The sequence below is a fragment of the Leguminivora glycinivorella genome, chromosome 8, assembly GCF_023078275.1.
Source record: "Leguminivora glycinivorella isolate SPB_JAAS2020 chromosome 8, LegGlyc_1.1, whole genome shotgun sequence".
In the NCBI taxonomy this organism is placed as follows: Eukaryota; Metazoa; Arthropoda; class Insecta; order Lepidoptera; family Tortricidae; genus Leguminivora; species Leguminivora glycinivorella.
Genome location: NC_062978.1, coordinates 3,003,985 through 3,020,178, shown reverse-complemented (window position 1 = coordinate 3,020,178; position 16,194 = coordinate 3,003,985). Strand labels below are relative to the sequence as shown.

The following is a 16,194-nucleotide window of genomic DNA, read 5'->3' as shown; positions in this document are numbered from 1 at the left end:
TGATTTTTATTGAGATGCTATCACAATTATCATCCTCCTTGCGTTATCCCGGCATCGGCATTCGCCACGGCTCATGGGAGCCTGGGGTCCGCTTTGGAAACTACTACCAAGATTTGGCGTAGGCACTAGTTTTATGAAAGCGACTGCCATCTGACCTTCCAACCCGAAGGGTAACTAGGCCTTATTATAATTTAATTATAATATTATAATTTGTTGCAAAACAAATTCACCACAGTACTGGTACCGGTACCATTGTCTATAATAGACATGTCCCATTCCCATCCCTACTGCTAATCATAAAGGCGCGCCATTATTTGAAACGACCAATGGCAGCACCGTGCGCGCCCGCCTCACCCCGCAAGGATTGGTGATTTGCGTCTCGAACAATATCGCTTGCATTTGGCTTCTAGTGGGGTGTTCTGTGAAAAAAACTGACCGAGAGCGTATCGGGCCACGCTCAGTGTAATAGGGTCCCGTAGTTTCCCGTATTTCTTTTTCAAAAACTATTCAACCTATCAAGCTCAAAATAATTTTCCTAAAAAGTTTTATAAGCTTCTACTTTTGTGATTTTTTTCATGTTTTTTAAACTTATGGTTCAAAAGTTAGAGGCACATTTTTTTACTTTAGGAGCGATTCTTTCCGAAAATATAAGCATTATCAAAAATTATTTTAGTAAAGCCCTATCATTTTTAAATACCTATCCAACAATAGGTATATCACACGTTAGGGTTGCAATGAAAAAAAAAACACTCCGCACTTTACTTGTGGGGGGGGGGTACCGCCCTAATAAAACATTTATTCCACTTTTTATTTTTGCACTTTGTCGGCGTGATTGATAGTACATATTGGTACCAAAGCGGAGCGACGAATTGACGCGATTTTTTAAGTGAAGTACCTAGTGAAGTATATATCCCACTTCCTTAAAATGGGGGGCAATTTTTATAATATTTTTGTTTATCAGAGTATATTGTCACACCTCGGACAAACGGAAAGTGTGTGTGTCTGTTTGTTTGTCCGTCTTTCACGGCAAAACGGAGAGACGAATGGACGTGATTTTTTAAGTGGAGATAGTTCAAGGGATGGAGAGTGACATAGGCTACTTTTTGTCTCTTTCTAACGCGAGCGAAGCCGCGGGCAAACGCTAGTTATATTATAAAAGAGGCGCGTTCCTACGCACAAAGTCTAAGCTCTTGTAGGTGAACGCGTAGTCGCGTACCATGTATTAGTGAGATAAGACAGGTCGCGTGTTTGACAGTCGGTAACTGTGAAGTAACCATAAACCGGTAGTGGCCATACTATACGATAGTAGGTACTCTTTACTGTGGTATTCTAGTGGCCGGTACTTATCTTCTTTACAAGCCGTGTTTGTTGCGAACAACCGGATGTGTGATGAGACCGAGCGGGCATCCTGCAGATGTTAAAATTATAGTAGAATGAGATATTTCCTTTCATAAGCTACACTGTAGTCAAAGGACCGTGTAGAAATGAGATTAAGTGGTTAAAACAGGTTGCTTGACTACTTGTGTAAAATTTGGTCGAAATTTCGAGATTAAAATTTTAAAATAAATTTTAACTTTTTGACACGCAGAAACGTCTGCAATACTCGTAGATGAGGCTTAGAATAAATTTAAAAGGTATGTCAATGAAAATACAAGTAAATGCTAAACTATGTACCTAATATAAAAAGAAAATCACGCGGAATATGAAATATAAGTATATTATCCTAAGACATATATAACTCCGTATATACAGATAAAGTCTAACAAATAAAACGTACCTCAGTACCATACAGAAAAAAGGTACGGTGGCCTAGATTTGGGGTACGCTCAGCTAGATGGCGCTAATATTAATATATGACATTTTAACACATATCAAGCTAAAAATATGGGCCAAATTGTCAAAACTGTGGTTCTAAAGTTGTAAGCCTGTATCAAGAGATGGCAGTCTATGCACTGTGATTACACATTTTACTTTGTGCAGTAACTCTCTATAATACTCGATCCTCTTTGGTATATCTGAGAGTGGGCTTAAAAAAAACTTTAAAATATACAAATGCCTCGACAGAAAAACAAACATAAAACGTATATTTTCGGTAGGTACGAGTAAATAAAGAATTTTCTACAAACTCACTTACTAATTTATTTTTCCCCTCACTAGCTCGGAAACACGTGTTTTGTCCTTTAATAAAGTAATTTGACCTTGAATAAAGTCAAATTAACTGCTTTAAAATTGATAAAAGTAGGTAAATCTAGTAATAAAGATGATTTACCACCTGTGGAACTACTGGAAGCAGTGATAAACACATTTTTTGCGTTGTAGTTTCCTCGCTATAGTGAGGGGAAAAGTTTTGTGTTACACTCGGGTGCAAATGTATTTTACTTCTCGTGTGTTAAAAAACTCGCAAGTTCAGGATTCTATTCTCGAACCACTCGCTTCGCTCGTGGTTCAACTATAGAATCCTTTCACTTGCTCGTTTTTCAATTCCACACTCGGCGTTAAAATACAACTTTGCCCCCTTGTATAACAAATAACTATTATAGTTTGAGAGGTTCATTGGTAATACAAAAGTATTACTTAAAAATCACACGATGGTGATGATATATAGACCGTCAACCAAATCTTGTCACTAGAAAAAGGCGGCAAATTTGATGATTCGCGTGTCATTTGTATCTTATCTGTGGAAACCGCCACCCTATATAACTAGTAACTCTTATCATAAGGTCGATAAAGATAAATAAAAAAGACAGCTGTCAATTGTTCTGATATACACGTGATAAAAACTAATGCAGAATAGGTTAGAACAAATCATGATAACTGTCAAACGATAATATATGTAACTGATAGAGATAAGATATATTTGGTGGGTTTGCCCTTATCTACCTCATTTATAAATAAATACATAATTATTTACAAATAGAGAACTTGTATACATCATAAATAGTGTTTCTTTCTGCATTGTCAACCAGATAAATTGTTTCTTTTAACTCCACTTAGGAGTGGCATACGAATAACAACTGTTATACACCGTGTTTTTTTGTTTTCAGTTAAATTCGACACGTCGTTAGGTTCATTAATATCTGGGCGACCGAGCTTCGCTCGGTTCTATTTTAATATATCACGTCTTTAGAAAAAAAAACTCTTATAAATACAAAAACAAAAAAAAAAGACAAAAAACAAAAACTTTATTTCTGGCCGGGATTCGAAACCCTGACACCTACGATCTATCTGCGTACATTAGACCGACCTCGTACGACTGAGCTAAGCGGAATCGATGCGCGCGCGGCGAAATTAACGACCATATTTTACGTTTACTAACGCGAAATAAAAACTCATGAAAACTCGAAAATTTGCGTTTTCCGGGATCTAAGGCTACGCTAGATCGATTTTTCACCCCCGAAAACCCCCACATAACAAATTTCAGCAAAATCGTTAGAGCGGTTTCCGAGATCGTCGGTATAAATAAATAAATATACAAGAATTGCTCGTTTAAAAGTATATAAATAAATAAATATACAAAAATTGCTCGTTTAAAAGTATAAGATATTAGGAACCATCCTGTACATCAATTTTAAGAAAATTCGCAAATGAAATGTAATTTTCATACATAATAAATTAATTTATTAGTGTGAGAGACCCTTAAGAATAACATTCAAGTTAGTGTCAAGTGATTGACGGCACATGTCGAAACAAATAACATTAGGATTGGTAAAGGCTTTGACACACGTGTTCAGAAATTATCTTTATTTTTTTAATAACTCACTAACCATAAGAGTTAAGACGCTAGTTTCTTAGAGAAATTAATTGTACCTATTTGATCTAAGGTATCTTCCCTTAAAGTTAACGGAATTCAATAAAAACAGGGTGTATTATATATACCTCAACTTGATTTGATACCAGGTTAGCACAGGATTCGCTCGAGAGTAGGATAGACAATTTGTTGTGGCGATCAATTTACTCTTGCTTTAAAGAGAATCAATCATAGGTAAGCGTGATCCACCGTAGACCGCATCATCACTTACCATCAGGTGTGATCGTGGTCAAACGTCTACCTATTCATACTAAAAAAAAAAAAAAAAAATATTTAAGGGCAGTTTTCGTTTTGCAGCATCTGAATGCTGGAATGATCTAAACCCATAAAGAAAATCAAATCTCAGTTTTTGTCCAACCTCTGTATGTATTTCTTAGTTCATTTGCAGTCTGTTACTTTAGCCGTCAAAAAAGCTAGATTGCGGTGTTAAGATTTTTTCGAGAAACATGACGTCTAGAAGGAAATTAACCATAGTCGAGCTTTTCTACCAGTTATACCAGTTATACCTCTATTGATTTAATACATTATTGTTTAGTCAAGTGTCAGTGTTTTTTTTTTGTCAATTTTTGTTTAAAAATGTGTAAAAGCTGGCTTCTATAACAACAGAGGGCATAATAGGGTAACTGGTCGCCAGTTATAATTTTACTTATTTGTCAACTTAGCTTGGTGTGATTTATTATGAGATAAAAAACCTACCTTACCTGAAATACGCGAGGAATTGCGTATTTCAGGTAAGTTAGGTAAGGTTGACTGATAGAGAATGCCTCATGGCATTAAGTTCGCCTTTTTTGTCTTTTGTGCAATAAAGCTTAAAAAAAATTCGCACGAGTGGAATCATATCAAAATCACATTTATAAAGTCCTTATGGGTAGTTTCACACATAAAAGAGTTTCACGAAACACATTTCTCAAAAGAGATGTGAATAGAAGCACTTTATCAATTATATTGTAGTATTTTTCACAGAGCTTCAGGTACGTCGACAGGTGTCCTCCAAATACATTACCATACTAATATTATAAATGGGAAAGTGTGTGTGTCTGTTTGTTTGTCCGTCTTTCAGGGCAAAACGGAGCGAAGAATTCACGTGATTTTTTAAGTGGAAATAATTGAAGGGATGGAGAGTGACATAGGCTACTTTTTGTCTCTTTCTAACGTGAACTAAGCCGCGGTCAAAAGCTAGTTTTCAATATTTTGAGTCTTACGGTTATAAATTGTATGGAGATGACGGCTGTCACCATATACCATATTTGATAACGTGCATAACATACATAAACTCACGCCTGTATTCCAAACGGGGTAGGCAGAACACGTGAAAATGCTCAAATTTCAGTATTTTCAGTGCCACTCTTGACAATTAAGGGGTTGATTTGAAAACTAAATTGTAATATTACACCCACACCACAATGGAATCCATATCCCACAGTCGACTTCTACGACACCCATAGGAGAAAAGTGGGTGGTTATTCTCAACCTCTCATCACACAGGAAATAAAACATTTGATTATTTTTTCCTAAATCTACATCAAATTGCGCCGTCTAACTATATTGTGGATATCGAGATACAGATCGGGTGACTAAGTGAGATGACTAATCTCAGCAAAATAAAAAGAAAAAAAATATCTTGCCGATTTAACGAAGAACTGTCTTCCGGCACTATAATACTTTCCCTATATTTTTTTTTTATCAAGATCCGATTTTTGAATCGTATCTACAAACTCACCATTTATTGTTCATTTATTTAAAAGATACATTAAAACTAATATTGCAATTTAATTCACCCATCACATTGTCAAGGAAAAAAAATATTTTATTCTTGTTTACCTACTAGATCCATACTAATATTATAAATGGGAAAGTGTGTGTGTTTGTTTGTTTTTCCGTCTTTCACGGCAACGAACTGACGTGATTTTTAAGTGGATATAGTTGAAGGGATGGAAAGTGACATAGGCTACTTTTTGTCTCTTTCTAACGCGAGGAAAGCCGCGGGCTGTAGAGTCATTCGGGTCAAGAGCACGCACTTTATTTTTGATGGCGTCTAAAATCTATACCAAATAAGATATTTGACTTATTTAAGTATAAAATTGGTCGAATATAAGTACATTTTCATTAATTAGGCAAATTTACCATCAATGTGTACTAGCTTGCTCGGTACATACGTTTAAAGCAAAAAAGACCCAATGCGTCCTCTTGACCCGATATGTGGGTAAAATTACGCACGCATTAGGGTAAAAATACGCGCAAGGGGTAAACGTACGCATTCAGGTTTCTAGGGAGGTGGGTACTCGAATAAAATAAAGGCTGGCAATAATAAACATTTACTATAATTTGTTGTCAACATATTCAGCATCTTACGCATTAATAGAATCAAGAACGCTGATTGATGGCCTACTATGTAAAATCTAAGTTTAACTGTACTAGAACTGAGATCAAACGTTTAGTTTAGATCACATACAAATTTTACTCATTGCAAAAATCACATCGAAATATTCCATTTTCATAAGCAGTGCAGTTCTCATAAAACCAGTCCTCGCAAATTAAGCATTGGATCCAGTCTTCTGTTGGTGGTTTCGTGAATTTTACGTCACGAATGGGACATTTTATTAACTTACTTTTTTTGTTCATAATCTTTTTATTTTGTTTCTTTTTAATAGTTGTATTGCATTTTTTGTTGGTTCCTGATGGTCAAGGCTTAGGGTCAAACTTCACCTATCCTCTTTTCTGAAATAATATAAAAACTTTAAACCATTTTTTGTTATTATCCTACGCGTTGGGGCATGAGTACGTGTCGTGGGTAAAAGTACGCCTGCGTACTTTTAAAGTCGCACTCTTACCCCAATCGGGAAATTTATTAAATCAACTGACACAACACACTGGTTAGTTACATTAAAGAAAATATATATGATCTCATAATAAGTACAATTAATATACAATAGAAAAAAAGTAAACTTACTTCCAGGTAATTATCAATTCAACTACAACACACTTTTCCCGAGAACAAATATGGAACGAAATTATTGCATCACAGACGTTCGGCGACCTGTCGCACCGAGTACTGATTTTGCGCCGGAGTGGCACGTGGCTCCTAAACGGCGACACAAGCGCCACCTAATTTTGCCAACATACGCCTCGCTCCCCTTCCCCGCTGTCGGAGATCGGGCTACTGCGTACGTTTACCCACTGCGTGCCGTTACCCCGAATGACTCTATAGTCCATACTAATATTATAAATGCGAAAGTGTGTGTGAAGTCTGTTTGTTTGTCCGTCTTTCACGGCAAAACGGAGCGACAAATTGACGTGATTTTTTAAGTGGAGATTGTTGAAGGGATGGAAAGTGACATAGGCTACTTTTTGTCTCTTTCTAACGCGAGCGAAGCCGCGGGCAAAAGCTAGTATTTCATAAAAGAAACTGTTAATTTTCTAATACTTATTAAATATAATAAGTTTATAGGAGATACATCGGTTTACGAAAACGAATAGTTTTTTTATGAATGAAATAACGTAATACTATATCTACTCATAGTATCCACAACTCATGATTCATGCAACACCCGTCTCAATGGATGCAATACCAAACATGATGCAAACCAATCCTTAATGGACCATACTATTCGTAAAATGAGTCATGCTGAACTTAGAACTGAGATTCCCTTTACTAAGTAATAAATTCGAGAAAACGTGACTCATCTCAGAGACGACGGCACAGTATAATAAAGAGTACTATCGTACAGTATGGCAACTCCCGCTCCCCGCTGAAAGTGCCGCCCACCCCCTCTCGGTTAGCTCACAGTTACCGCCTGCCAAAAACGCGAACAGTCGACCTGTCATATCTCACCCATACAAGCATGGTACGCGTTCACCTACACGAGCTTAGAATGTGTGCTAGAAACGCGACTCTTTCATATATTTGATCGCCAGTGTCCGAGATGTGACGACGGCGTACTACCATAGTCTACCCAGCCGGCTTAGCCAAAGTGACTATCGTTGACGCTACGAGGCTATCGAAACGTTATCTGGCTCTGTCAAGCCTGCCGGCGTAGCAGAATGACACTCGTCGACACCAGACGCTGACAGAAATGCAGTCTGGCTCTGTCGCGCCAATATGCAAGAGCATATTGGCGCGCTCTTGCGATAGAGATAGAAAGATACGAAGCAGACATTACGTGAGCGTTTATGCATTCGGCTACGCACACTGGCGTTCACTGAGGCCGAATCGAGCCGCGTCGCGTGCGTTTGGCTGTTTGAGTCCTCATGCATTTGAATGCAATTCGACGCGTCGCTAATGGACGTCACAGTGTCACAGTTTCATAAGAAATTCGAAAGCGTCAGGCTTCACGCCTGTACAGAAGAGAGATAGGGAGCTAACAACGAAACGCTTACGAATCGCACGCGATTTTGTCGTTGGGTTTGTACCCAGCACGCATAAAAGAAAACAACATCCATGGAAAAACACATTCGATTATCAACAACAAATATAGCAACAAAATTCCAAATTGGAACTGTTGAAATATCAGTTACTGTTACTGTTATGGCTGTATTGTAGTATTCTTAGCTGAGTCGGCACGGCTGTATAAACAAACATGTTACTCATACGATATTGTGCGTAAAGATAAGACAGAGCCATTCAGTTCTTGTGCAGCAGAGGTTCACGTACGCTGGTTATTATAACCTTTTTTATGGTTATTATAAGTATTTTCATTTTCACATAAAAAGTAAATGGTATTCGTTAAACTGATAAAAATTTCCAATGTTTTCTAAAAAAAAAAACTAGTTACATTTTGATATCTATTTATCGAGAATAGTTATAGTTATTATGCCCTATAACGACGTCATCGCCATAAAAAGAGCGTTTTATTCTGAGAAATAATGAGTAATTGTTATTTTTTTTTTAATTCTTAATAACTCTGAAGGTAGGCGAAATCCATAAAAGTTTATGACATTTTATTCTTCCAATGTGATGAGGAATACGCTGTTAAAATTACTCGGTTTCCTCATGTGACACCGTGTATATGGAATTTGTAAGAAATCGTTGAGTCGGGGCAAAATCATAAAAAAATGTCGAAGTCAGGGCAAAATTTGATGTAAACAAAGCCAAAAGTATTCCCAAACAATGACCCTTACATTGCCATGTTCCGGTAATATTTAAATGGCCGATAAGCAGAAATGATATGAACTATGACATTTCCTTTTTTATCTCTCTAGCACGCGCGAGAGCATAGCACGCGACGCGAACTAGTAATAAGAGGTCAATGCACGACACTGTTCATGCTCGGACAGCCCTTGGGCAATTGACCCCAATCTCACCTGCCGGCCTATCCGAAATGACAATCACTGACGCCAGACGCCGATCAAACCGCAGACTGGCTCTGTCTCGCCAACGCCAATACGGGAGAGTGATAGAGACAGCTAGCTACGGTAACGATATTATCGTAAGCGTTTATAGCATTTGGCTACGTACCGTGATCGGATTTAACAACATGGCCACACTTTCAAAGGTGACTCTCATTGGTTCGCAACTTTTATAAACGATTTTTTTTTTTTTTTAGTGTGGATAGGTAGACGTTTGACCACGATCACACCTGATGGTAAGTGATGATGCGGTCTACGGTGGAGCACGCTTACCTATGAGATACCTATTTACTCTTGCTTTAAAGAGACCTTATCTTAATTAATCCATTTTGTGTACAACCACCGAATATATAATAGTACAAGTACAGAAGGCCCACTGCTTTGATGTTCACGAAATGCCGCCTTTTAAATGCCTACAAAATTCTAACAAAGAAACGAGCCGCACGTGCGCAGCGTCGGACGATAGGGTTGTCTATGGATTAAAACGAAATAATACTCTGATGAAATGTTATGCTATTACATTCCAGTCTTGGGTACTTTTTAGGTAATATGTACAGTATTTATATATTTTTGGTTAAGTCCCAACATGAAAAGCTTTATTGAACTTTTCCGTGGGACTTAATCAATAGTAGATCTGTGTAAGATTGTCCTATTTTACTCTAGATGTCTGTTTATCTAAGCACCATTAGCCATTCACACGTGGACATCGCATATAAAACTTAAAAAAAAACTCGCGACGTAAAGTAACAATAGAAAGTGCGAACGTGCGTTCCGTGAGAACGCGCGCCACCCCTGATTAGGCCGCGAACTCGCGGCCGCCAGCATGTACTTGTAGCGCGGCGATAGAATCGCGGAGTGAGCCGCCCCTGGTACAACCGAGACAACTGGTTAGCACTCGCCAAGCGTCCTATTGTGAAGCTGACCATATAACCCAATTTGCAAATTGGAAGCAAAGTATCCACAGGTCGATTTATGATTGTCGTAAAATGAATGAATGAATGAAAAATACTTCATAAATATTTGAACTTGCTTCGAGTTTTATGTATCATGTAGGTAAATTTCACTCAAATGAAAGAAGATTGCTTTAATTTATACATCCTATTTTTAATACCTACCCACTCTTAAATAATCATTTTATTATCCATACTTCCATACTAATATTATAAATGGGAAAGTGTGTGTGTCTGTTTGTTTGTCCATCTTTTACGGCAATTCGGACCGAATTCGTCGGAACGTATTTTTTTAAGTGGAGATAGTTGAAGGGATGGAGGAATAAACATCGGCCATTACAGGCTATTTTTATAGTTTTTATTGTTTTAACCCCCCGACTTCCATCAAATAATCATTTTATTATTTCATATTTTATTGGAGCGTCAGTATTGAAGGGAGTAATCATATATTATGGGCATTTAATGCAAAAAAAAGTCTACTTTAACCTTTTCGCTGGGTATTTCGGAGACTATTGGTTAAAAAATATACAATAATGGGTTGCTGAAAAAGATTTGTGACATAATTTTTGTAAAAAAAAAATCGACCTGGGTATACTTTTTGAAAGCGCCGTCTATGTATGTAGACATTTTCTATTCCCCTGCGTCATCATCAAAAATAATTAAGTCAGTAGCAAGCTCACTTATTAGTACATACTACGAACCTCTATATACGTAATGGGGCATTTACAGAATTTGGGACCCCCAATTAGCGTAAGTTGTTAACAAAAATTAACTCACTACCTATCAGTTTTGTGACGATAATTAAGCATGAAATTTCAATCGAAATATTGCTTTTGTGTTAATTACATAAACTTAAAGCGATAATCTACATTCAGAATGCGAAAAAAGTAAATTTTTAGACAGATTTTGTGCTTAACTGTCGTCACAAAACTGACAGCGAGTTTTGTTAACAACTTACGCTAATTGGGAGTTCCAATTTCTGAGAATGCCCTATAATAATTTTTCACCATAGTTAGCTAATAATACAATTCTACAGGGTGATTTTGTAAGCACTATCCAAACTTTGCATAGTCAACTTTGAGGTCATAATGAACAACTTTAATTATGGGACCATTATTAAAATCCCAAAAAAATGGCTGTTTCATAAAAATGAGCAGCAATTTTTTTTCCGCGATTGAGCATTAGTCTAATAATAAAATTTAATTATGACCTCAAAAGTCACTATGAAAAGTTTGGCTAGTACCTACTTCTAAAAGCATCCTGTATTTGTGGGGCAAAATTAAACGATCCTACTAGTAGGTAGGGGCAAAATTGAACGCTCCTACGAGTAGGTAGGGACAAAATTGAACGCTCCTACTAGTAGGTAGGGGCAAAATTGAACGCTCCGACTAGTAGGTAGGGGCAAAATTAAACGCTCCTACTAGTAGGGGCCAAAATTGAACCTTAGGTGTGGATGCGGGCAAAGTTGTTAAGAGAAATAACAGTTTTATATACCAAAACCTTTCCTGTTTAGTGACTATTTTTCAGTACAAATATTTTAATAACAAAGAAAAGTGCCTTAAGTATGCAAATAAAGTACGCTTTTTTGTCTACGAGATATTATTTGCACAGGATAATATGATAATGGCTATTTGTTGTGTCTCGTTCGAAATGGCTTGGCTAGTATTTTACTGAAGTATATAATAGCATTTACATATTTTGTAAAGTATAGGGTGAGCGAGGGAACAGTGGCTCGCTGATTGTCAAATGTCAACGTTTTACATTGCTCAACATGTAACCCGGTGAATAACCAGTATGATTTTCTGTTTTTTTTTTATTATAGACTGATCAGCGATTGACCCTAGTGACACCTGATGGAAAGTGAAGACAAAGTCCATGATGGAGCTTGCCGATTCAGAAATAGCCTATTCACTAATAATTGATATTTTTTTGTATTCTAGAATGTAAGAACCACCTGTCAAAATTTGTTTTACAAGGGGGCAAAGTAGTTGTTTAACCGCACGTGCCAATAATGCGAAACCATTGAACCGCGAGCCTTCATACTTGAAAATATACTATACCTAACCATAAATAAACATATTAGGTAACCAATTTAGCTGTCAAAATCTTCGCCATTCTAAAACCTTTCAGCAATTATCTCTCAATTTTTCAGCGTGTTAAAAATAATGACTTTTTGCGTATAAAAGAAACGTGAACACTTTCGCCATGACGTGAAAAAATATTATACTTATTTGAAAAGGATAAACGGTTGAATAAGGATTTGTATTCAGTAAAAAGCACCTAGATGTTTATAGGAGTATTAAAATACCATTTTCATTAAATATGCATTTGGTACATTTTATTAAATCATTACTTTAAGAAACTAGTTACAAGAATAGTGCCTACATTACAACATCTAAAAAGGCTCGCACGTGTATTGTACAATGTGTTTATCAGAACATTTGAAGATTCGAACTGATAATTAATGTACTACTTTGCGAACTAGTGCGGAAAAAAACATATATGTACTGAAAAATACGTTAAATGTACTAAAAAATAAATACAAACAAACAAACATACCGACGAAGTGTCTGAAATTAGATACGAGAATTAAACCATACGTATTTATTTGTTTTAAGGGCCTTGATAGGTTAAGGACAAAAACAATATGTCTTCTTCCCGTGACAGTCTGACAACCCGAGACGTCATAATCTCTCATGAAGCCGTTGATATCATACTGATACGGTTCACAAAACACGAATTAAGAAAATGTTAATGTCATACGGTTTGACCCGATTCGCTTACCTCTGGATGTAATAGATCGGATATGTCATGTGGTTAAGATAGTCGGTGCGATTCGAACTAACATTTTGTATTGTTAGTTCGAATCGAAGTTAGGTAGCTTTTGAATCTTTTGATGAATCATATTCCTCAAAAGCGACCTTTAGATATGGATCAGATATGTCAGTGTCTAAAGTAACGCTTTTGTTTGAAGAAACTTCATTTTTGACACAGCCATTATCCGTAATCCGATCCATATCGTGTCTAGAGTGCCGATTCAGAAATAACCTATTGTTGTTTAAGGCCTATTCTGATTTTTATTAGAGGTTATCTTTGACACGATTTATTTACTTATTTGACGACAACGAAATTGACATATCTTAACATTTTCACATCAAAACGGTTCGGCAGTTATGGGAAGTTTTTTTGTAATACCTTTTTTTTATTGTAGACTGATCAGCGATTGGCACTAGTCACACCTGATGGAAAGTGAACCCAGAATCTAAGATGGAGCACGCCGATTCAGTAATAGCTTATTGTTGTTTGTCAGAAAAGGTCTATTCTGATTTTAATAAGAGGTTATCTTGACACTGACACGATTTATTTACTTAATATCTGGGCGACCGAGCTTCTCTCGGTTCTATTTTAATATATCACGTCTTTAGATAAAAAAAAACTCTTATATAAATACAAAGACAAAAAAAAAGACAAAAACCAAAAACTTAATTTCTGGCCGAGATTCGAAACCCTGACACCTACTATCTATCTGCGTACATTAGACCGACCTCGTACGACTGAGCTAAGCGGAATCGATGCGCGCACGGCGAAATTAACGACCATATTTTACGTTTAACAACGCGAAAGAAAAACTTATGAAAACTCGAAAAAACTCGAAAACTCGCTTTTTCAGCGAAATCAAATTTAGCGAAAGCGGTTTCCGAGATCGTCGGTATATATAAATAATAAATAAATATACAAGAATTGCTCGTTTAAAAGTATAAGATTTTAAACTTATTTACGAGTATAGCATAAAAGTGAATAGATGTTTCACTGGCGTTTCTGGCTGTACTAACAACAATGACTTTGATATTTTGTCAATGTGACTTGGGTAGGTATCATGAATAAAATCACTAATGTAGCTTATATCAACAGTGAACACTATCACACGTGTTGACTTAAACAATACCTACTAAATAGCCACCTACACAGTTATCAACGTATTCATTTCAATGAATTAATAAGCAGTACACTTCCTCAAACGTTAGCGACATAGTAAATTACCTACTCCGCGTAATTCCTACTGACGCACTTAAATTCCTAAGAATAAATATTATTTATACCTAAGCCGGGTCTACACAAACCGAGGCATGTCGCGAGGCAATTTTCTCGCACGGCAAACGTAGATGTAAATATAGAAGATCTAGAAACGTAGGTTTAGATATAGAAGTGCTAAAATTCGCGCACTGCCCTAGCGTAAGCAAGTATAAGGGCATTTTCAGAATTTGGGACCCCCCTATGAGCTCAAGTTGATAACAAAAATTAACTCACTGTCAGTTTTGTGACGATAATTAAGCATGAAATTTCAATATAAATATTTTTTTTGTGTTAATTACATAAACTTTAAGCGATAATCTTCATTCAGAATGTGAAAAAAGTAAATTTTTAAACAAATTTTATGCTTATTGTCGTCACAAAACTGACAGCGAGTTAATTTTTGTTAACAACTTTTGCTAATTAGGGGGACCCAAATATTGCTCCTAAATAGCACGTTTGCCGCGCGAGGAACTTGCCTCGCGATGCCTCGATCTGTGTGGAGCAGCACAACTTGCCTTGTCGCGCGCAAGTCCATACTTGAAGTCGCGCTTGATGTAGACTCGCGCGCGACTAGGCAAGTTGTGCTAAAGAGGTATTGCTTGCCTTACTGTGTTAGCTACAAAGTTAGTACTTAAATGCAGTTTCTGTTAAAACATTGTTATGCATAAGTCACATAGGAAAGGCTTTGGAAATAAAACTGTAGAACAAGGTGCATCAAGATTCATGAAAGTGTGTTAATCATTAATTATTTAATAAGTTCGTCAAAGAAGATTCAGAAAGATCGAGAGATAGACGTGTATTAAACATTCTGATTATCAAATTCTGTAGTATTAAATGTTGAATCAAACCTGATATGACCACTAGGATGGCGACGAAGTACCAACCCAACAAGTCAAACATGTTGGAACACTGTACTGATACACTTTTCAAACTGTACCTCCTTTGTTTACATCGCAACTTTTGCATTCAAATGCCATAATCACTCTATGGTAACGTAGACATCTATTTATAACTTCACAAATTCCACAGACTTGAAAACACTAACTATTGTAAGATTGTAAGCACTTGTCACTTTTTTAACCTTGTTTTTAACTTTGGAAATTCTGTCAATCTTCTACATGTTTACTAGGATTTTAAAAGTAGTTATAACTGGATACAAAAGGTTTGTTGTTACGGGCCACGTGATAATGTAATGGAATGACGCGGCCGCCTCTCGCGTGCGCGGGACGGTAATGCTATGCTGAGGCTCGGTCCAACCGTACTCGCGCCATAGAATAAATAATAGCGCAGACAGGACGGACGTGTCGTACAACCGAAGTTTGATAGCGGTTCAGGGAATTTTCTAATGCATTGCACTATCCTTTTCGACTATTTAGGGTGGTTAAAAATGAAGTAGGTACCTACCAGTGGCGGCTGGTGAAATTTTCTGTTAGGCAACACCAAAGCAAAAGGAAACTTGCCTTAACATTAGGTGCTTTACTATCAATTTTTAGGCAAGCCGGTGGGAATCGGCTTGTATGGACCAGCCGCTGCTGGTACCTACCTAATCATCTTTTCAGAAAAAATAATAACGTTAGTTCTCTCAAAGTCAGTTATTTTAGGTATCCCTAACCTAGGTATCAGTATTATCATACTGACGAATAAAGACGTCACGTCGGCGCGACGTCGACGCGGCGTCAGGCTTTGCCAATACAGTTGGCCCGACGCTAACGCTCGCGAGACGCTAGATATGGGGGCCCTAAGTCCGCCTTTTGTAACTGTATATTTGACGACCGGTCCGGCGCAGTCGTAGTGACCCTGCCTGCTGCGCCGCGGTCCCGGGTTCGAATTCCGGTAAGGGCATTTGTTTGTGTGATGAGCACAGATATTTGTTCCTGAGTCATGGATGTTTTCTATGTACATAAGTATTTACATATTATATATATATTTTTTTTATTTTTTTTATTTATTGAAAACAGTTATACAGTTTCTAGTTTTTTCGCCAAACTTACGTTTAACGGCGAAATAAAGCACTCA

At 37.0% G+C, this 16,194-nt stretch overlaps 1 protein-coding gene across 6 annotated transcripts in view; it reads right to left on the bottom strand.

Moving 5' to 3' along the window:
* LOC125229027 (vascular endothelial growth factor receptor 1) overlaps nucleotides 1-15,400 on the bottom strand; it is a 102,810-nt gene extending 87,410 nt beyond the window's left edge. For all 6 annotated transcript variants that reach the window (XM_048133788.1, XM_048133791.1, XM_048133789.1 and 3 more), the window contains exon 1: nucleotides 15,027-15,400. In XM_048133788.1, coding sequence (XP_047989745.1) covers nucleotides 15,027-15,144 — 118 coding nt within the window. In that variant the 5' untranslated portion in view covers nucleotides 15,145-15,400. The remainder of the gene's footprint in view (nucleotides 1-15,026) is intronic.
* Nucleotides 15,401-16,194: the final 794 nt, after the last annotated feature.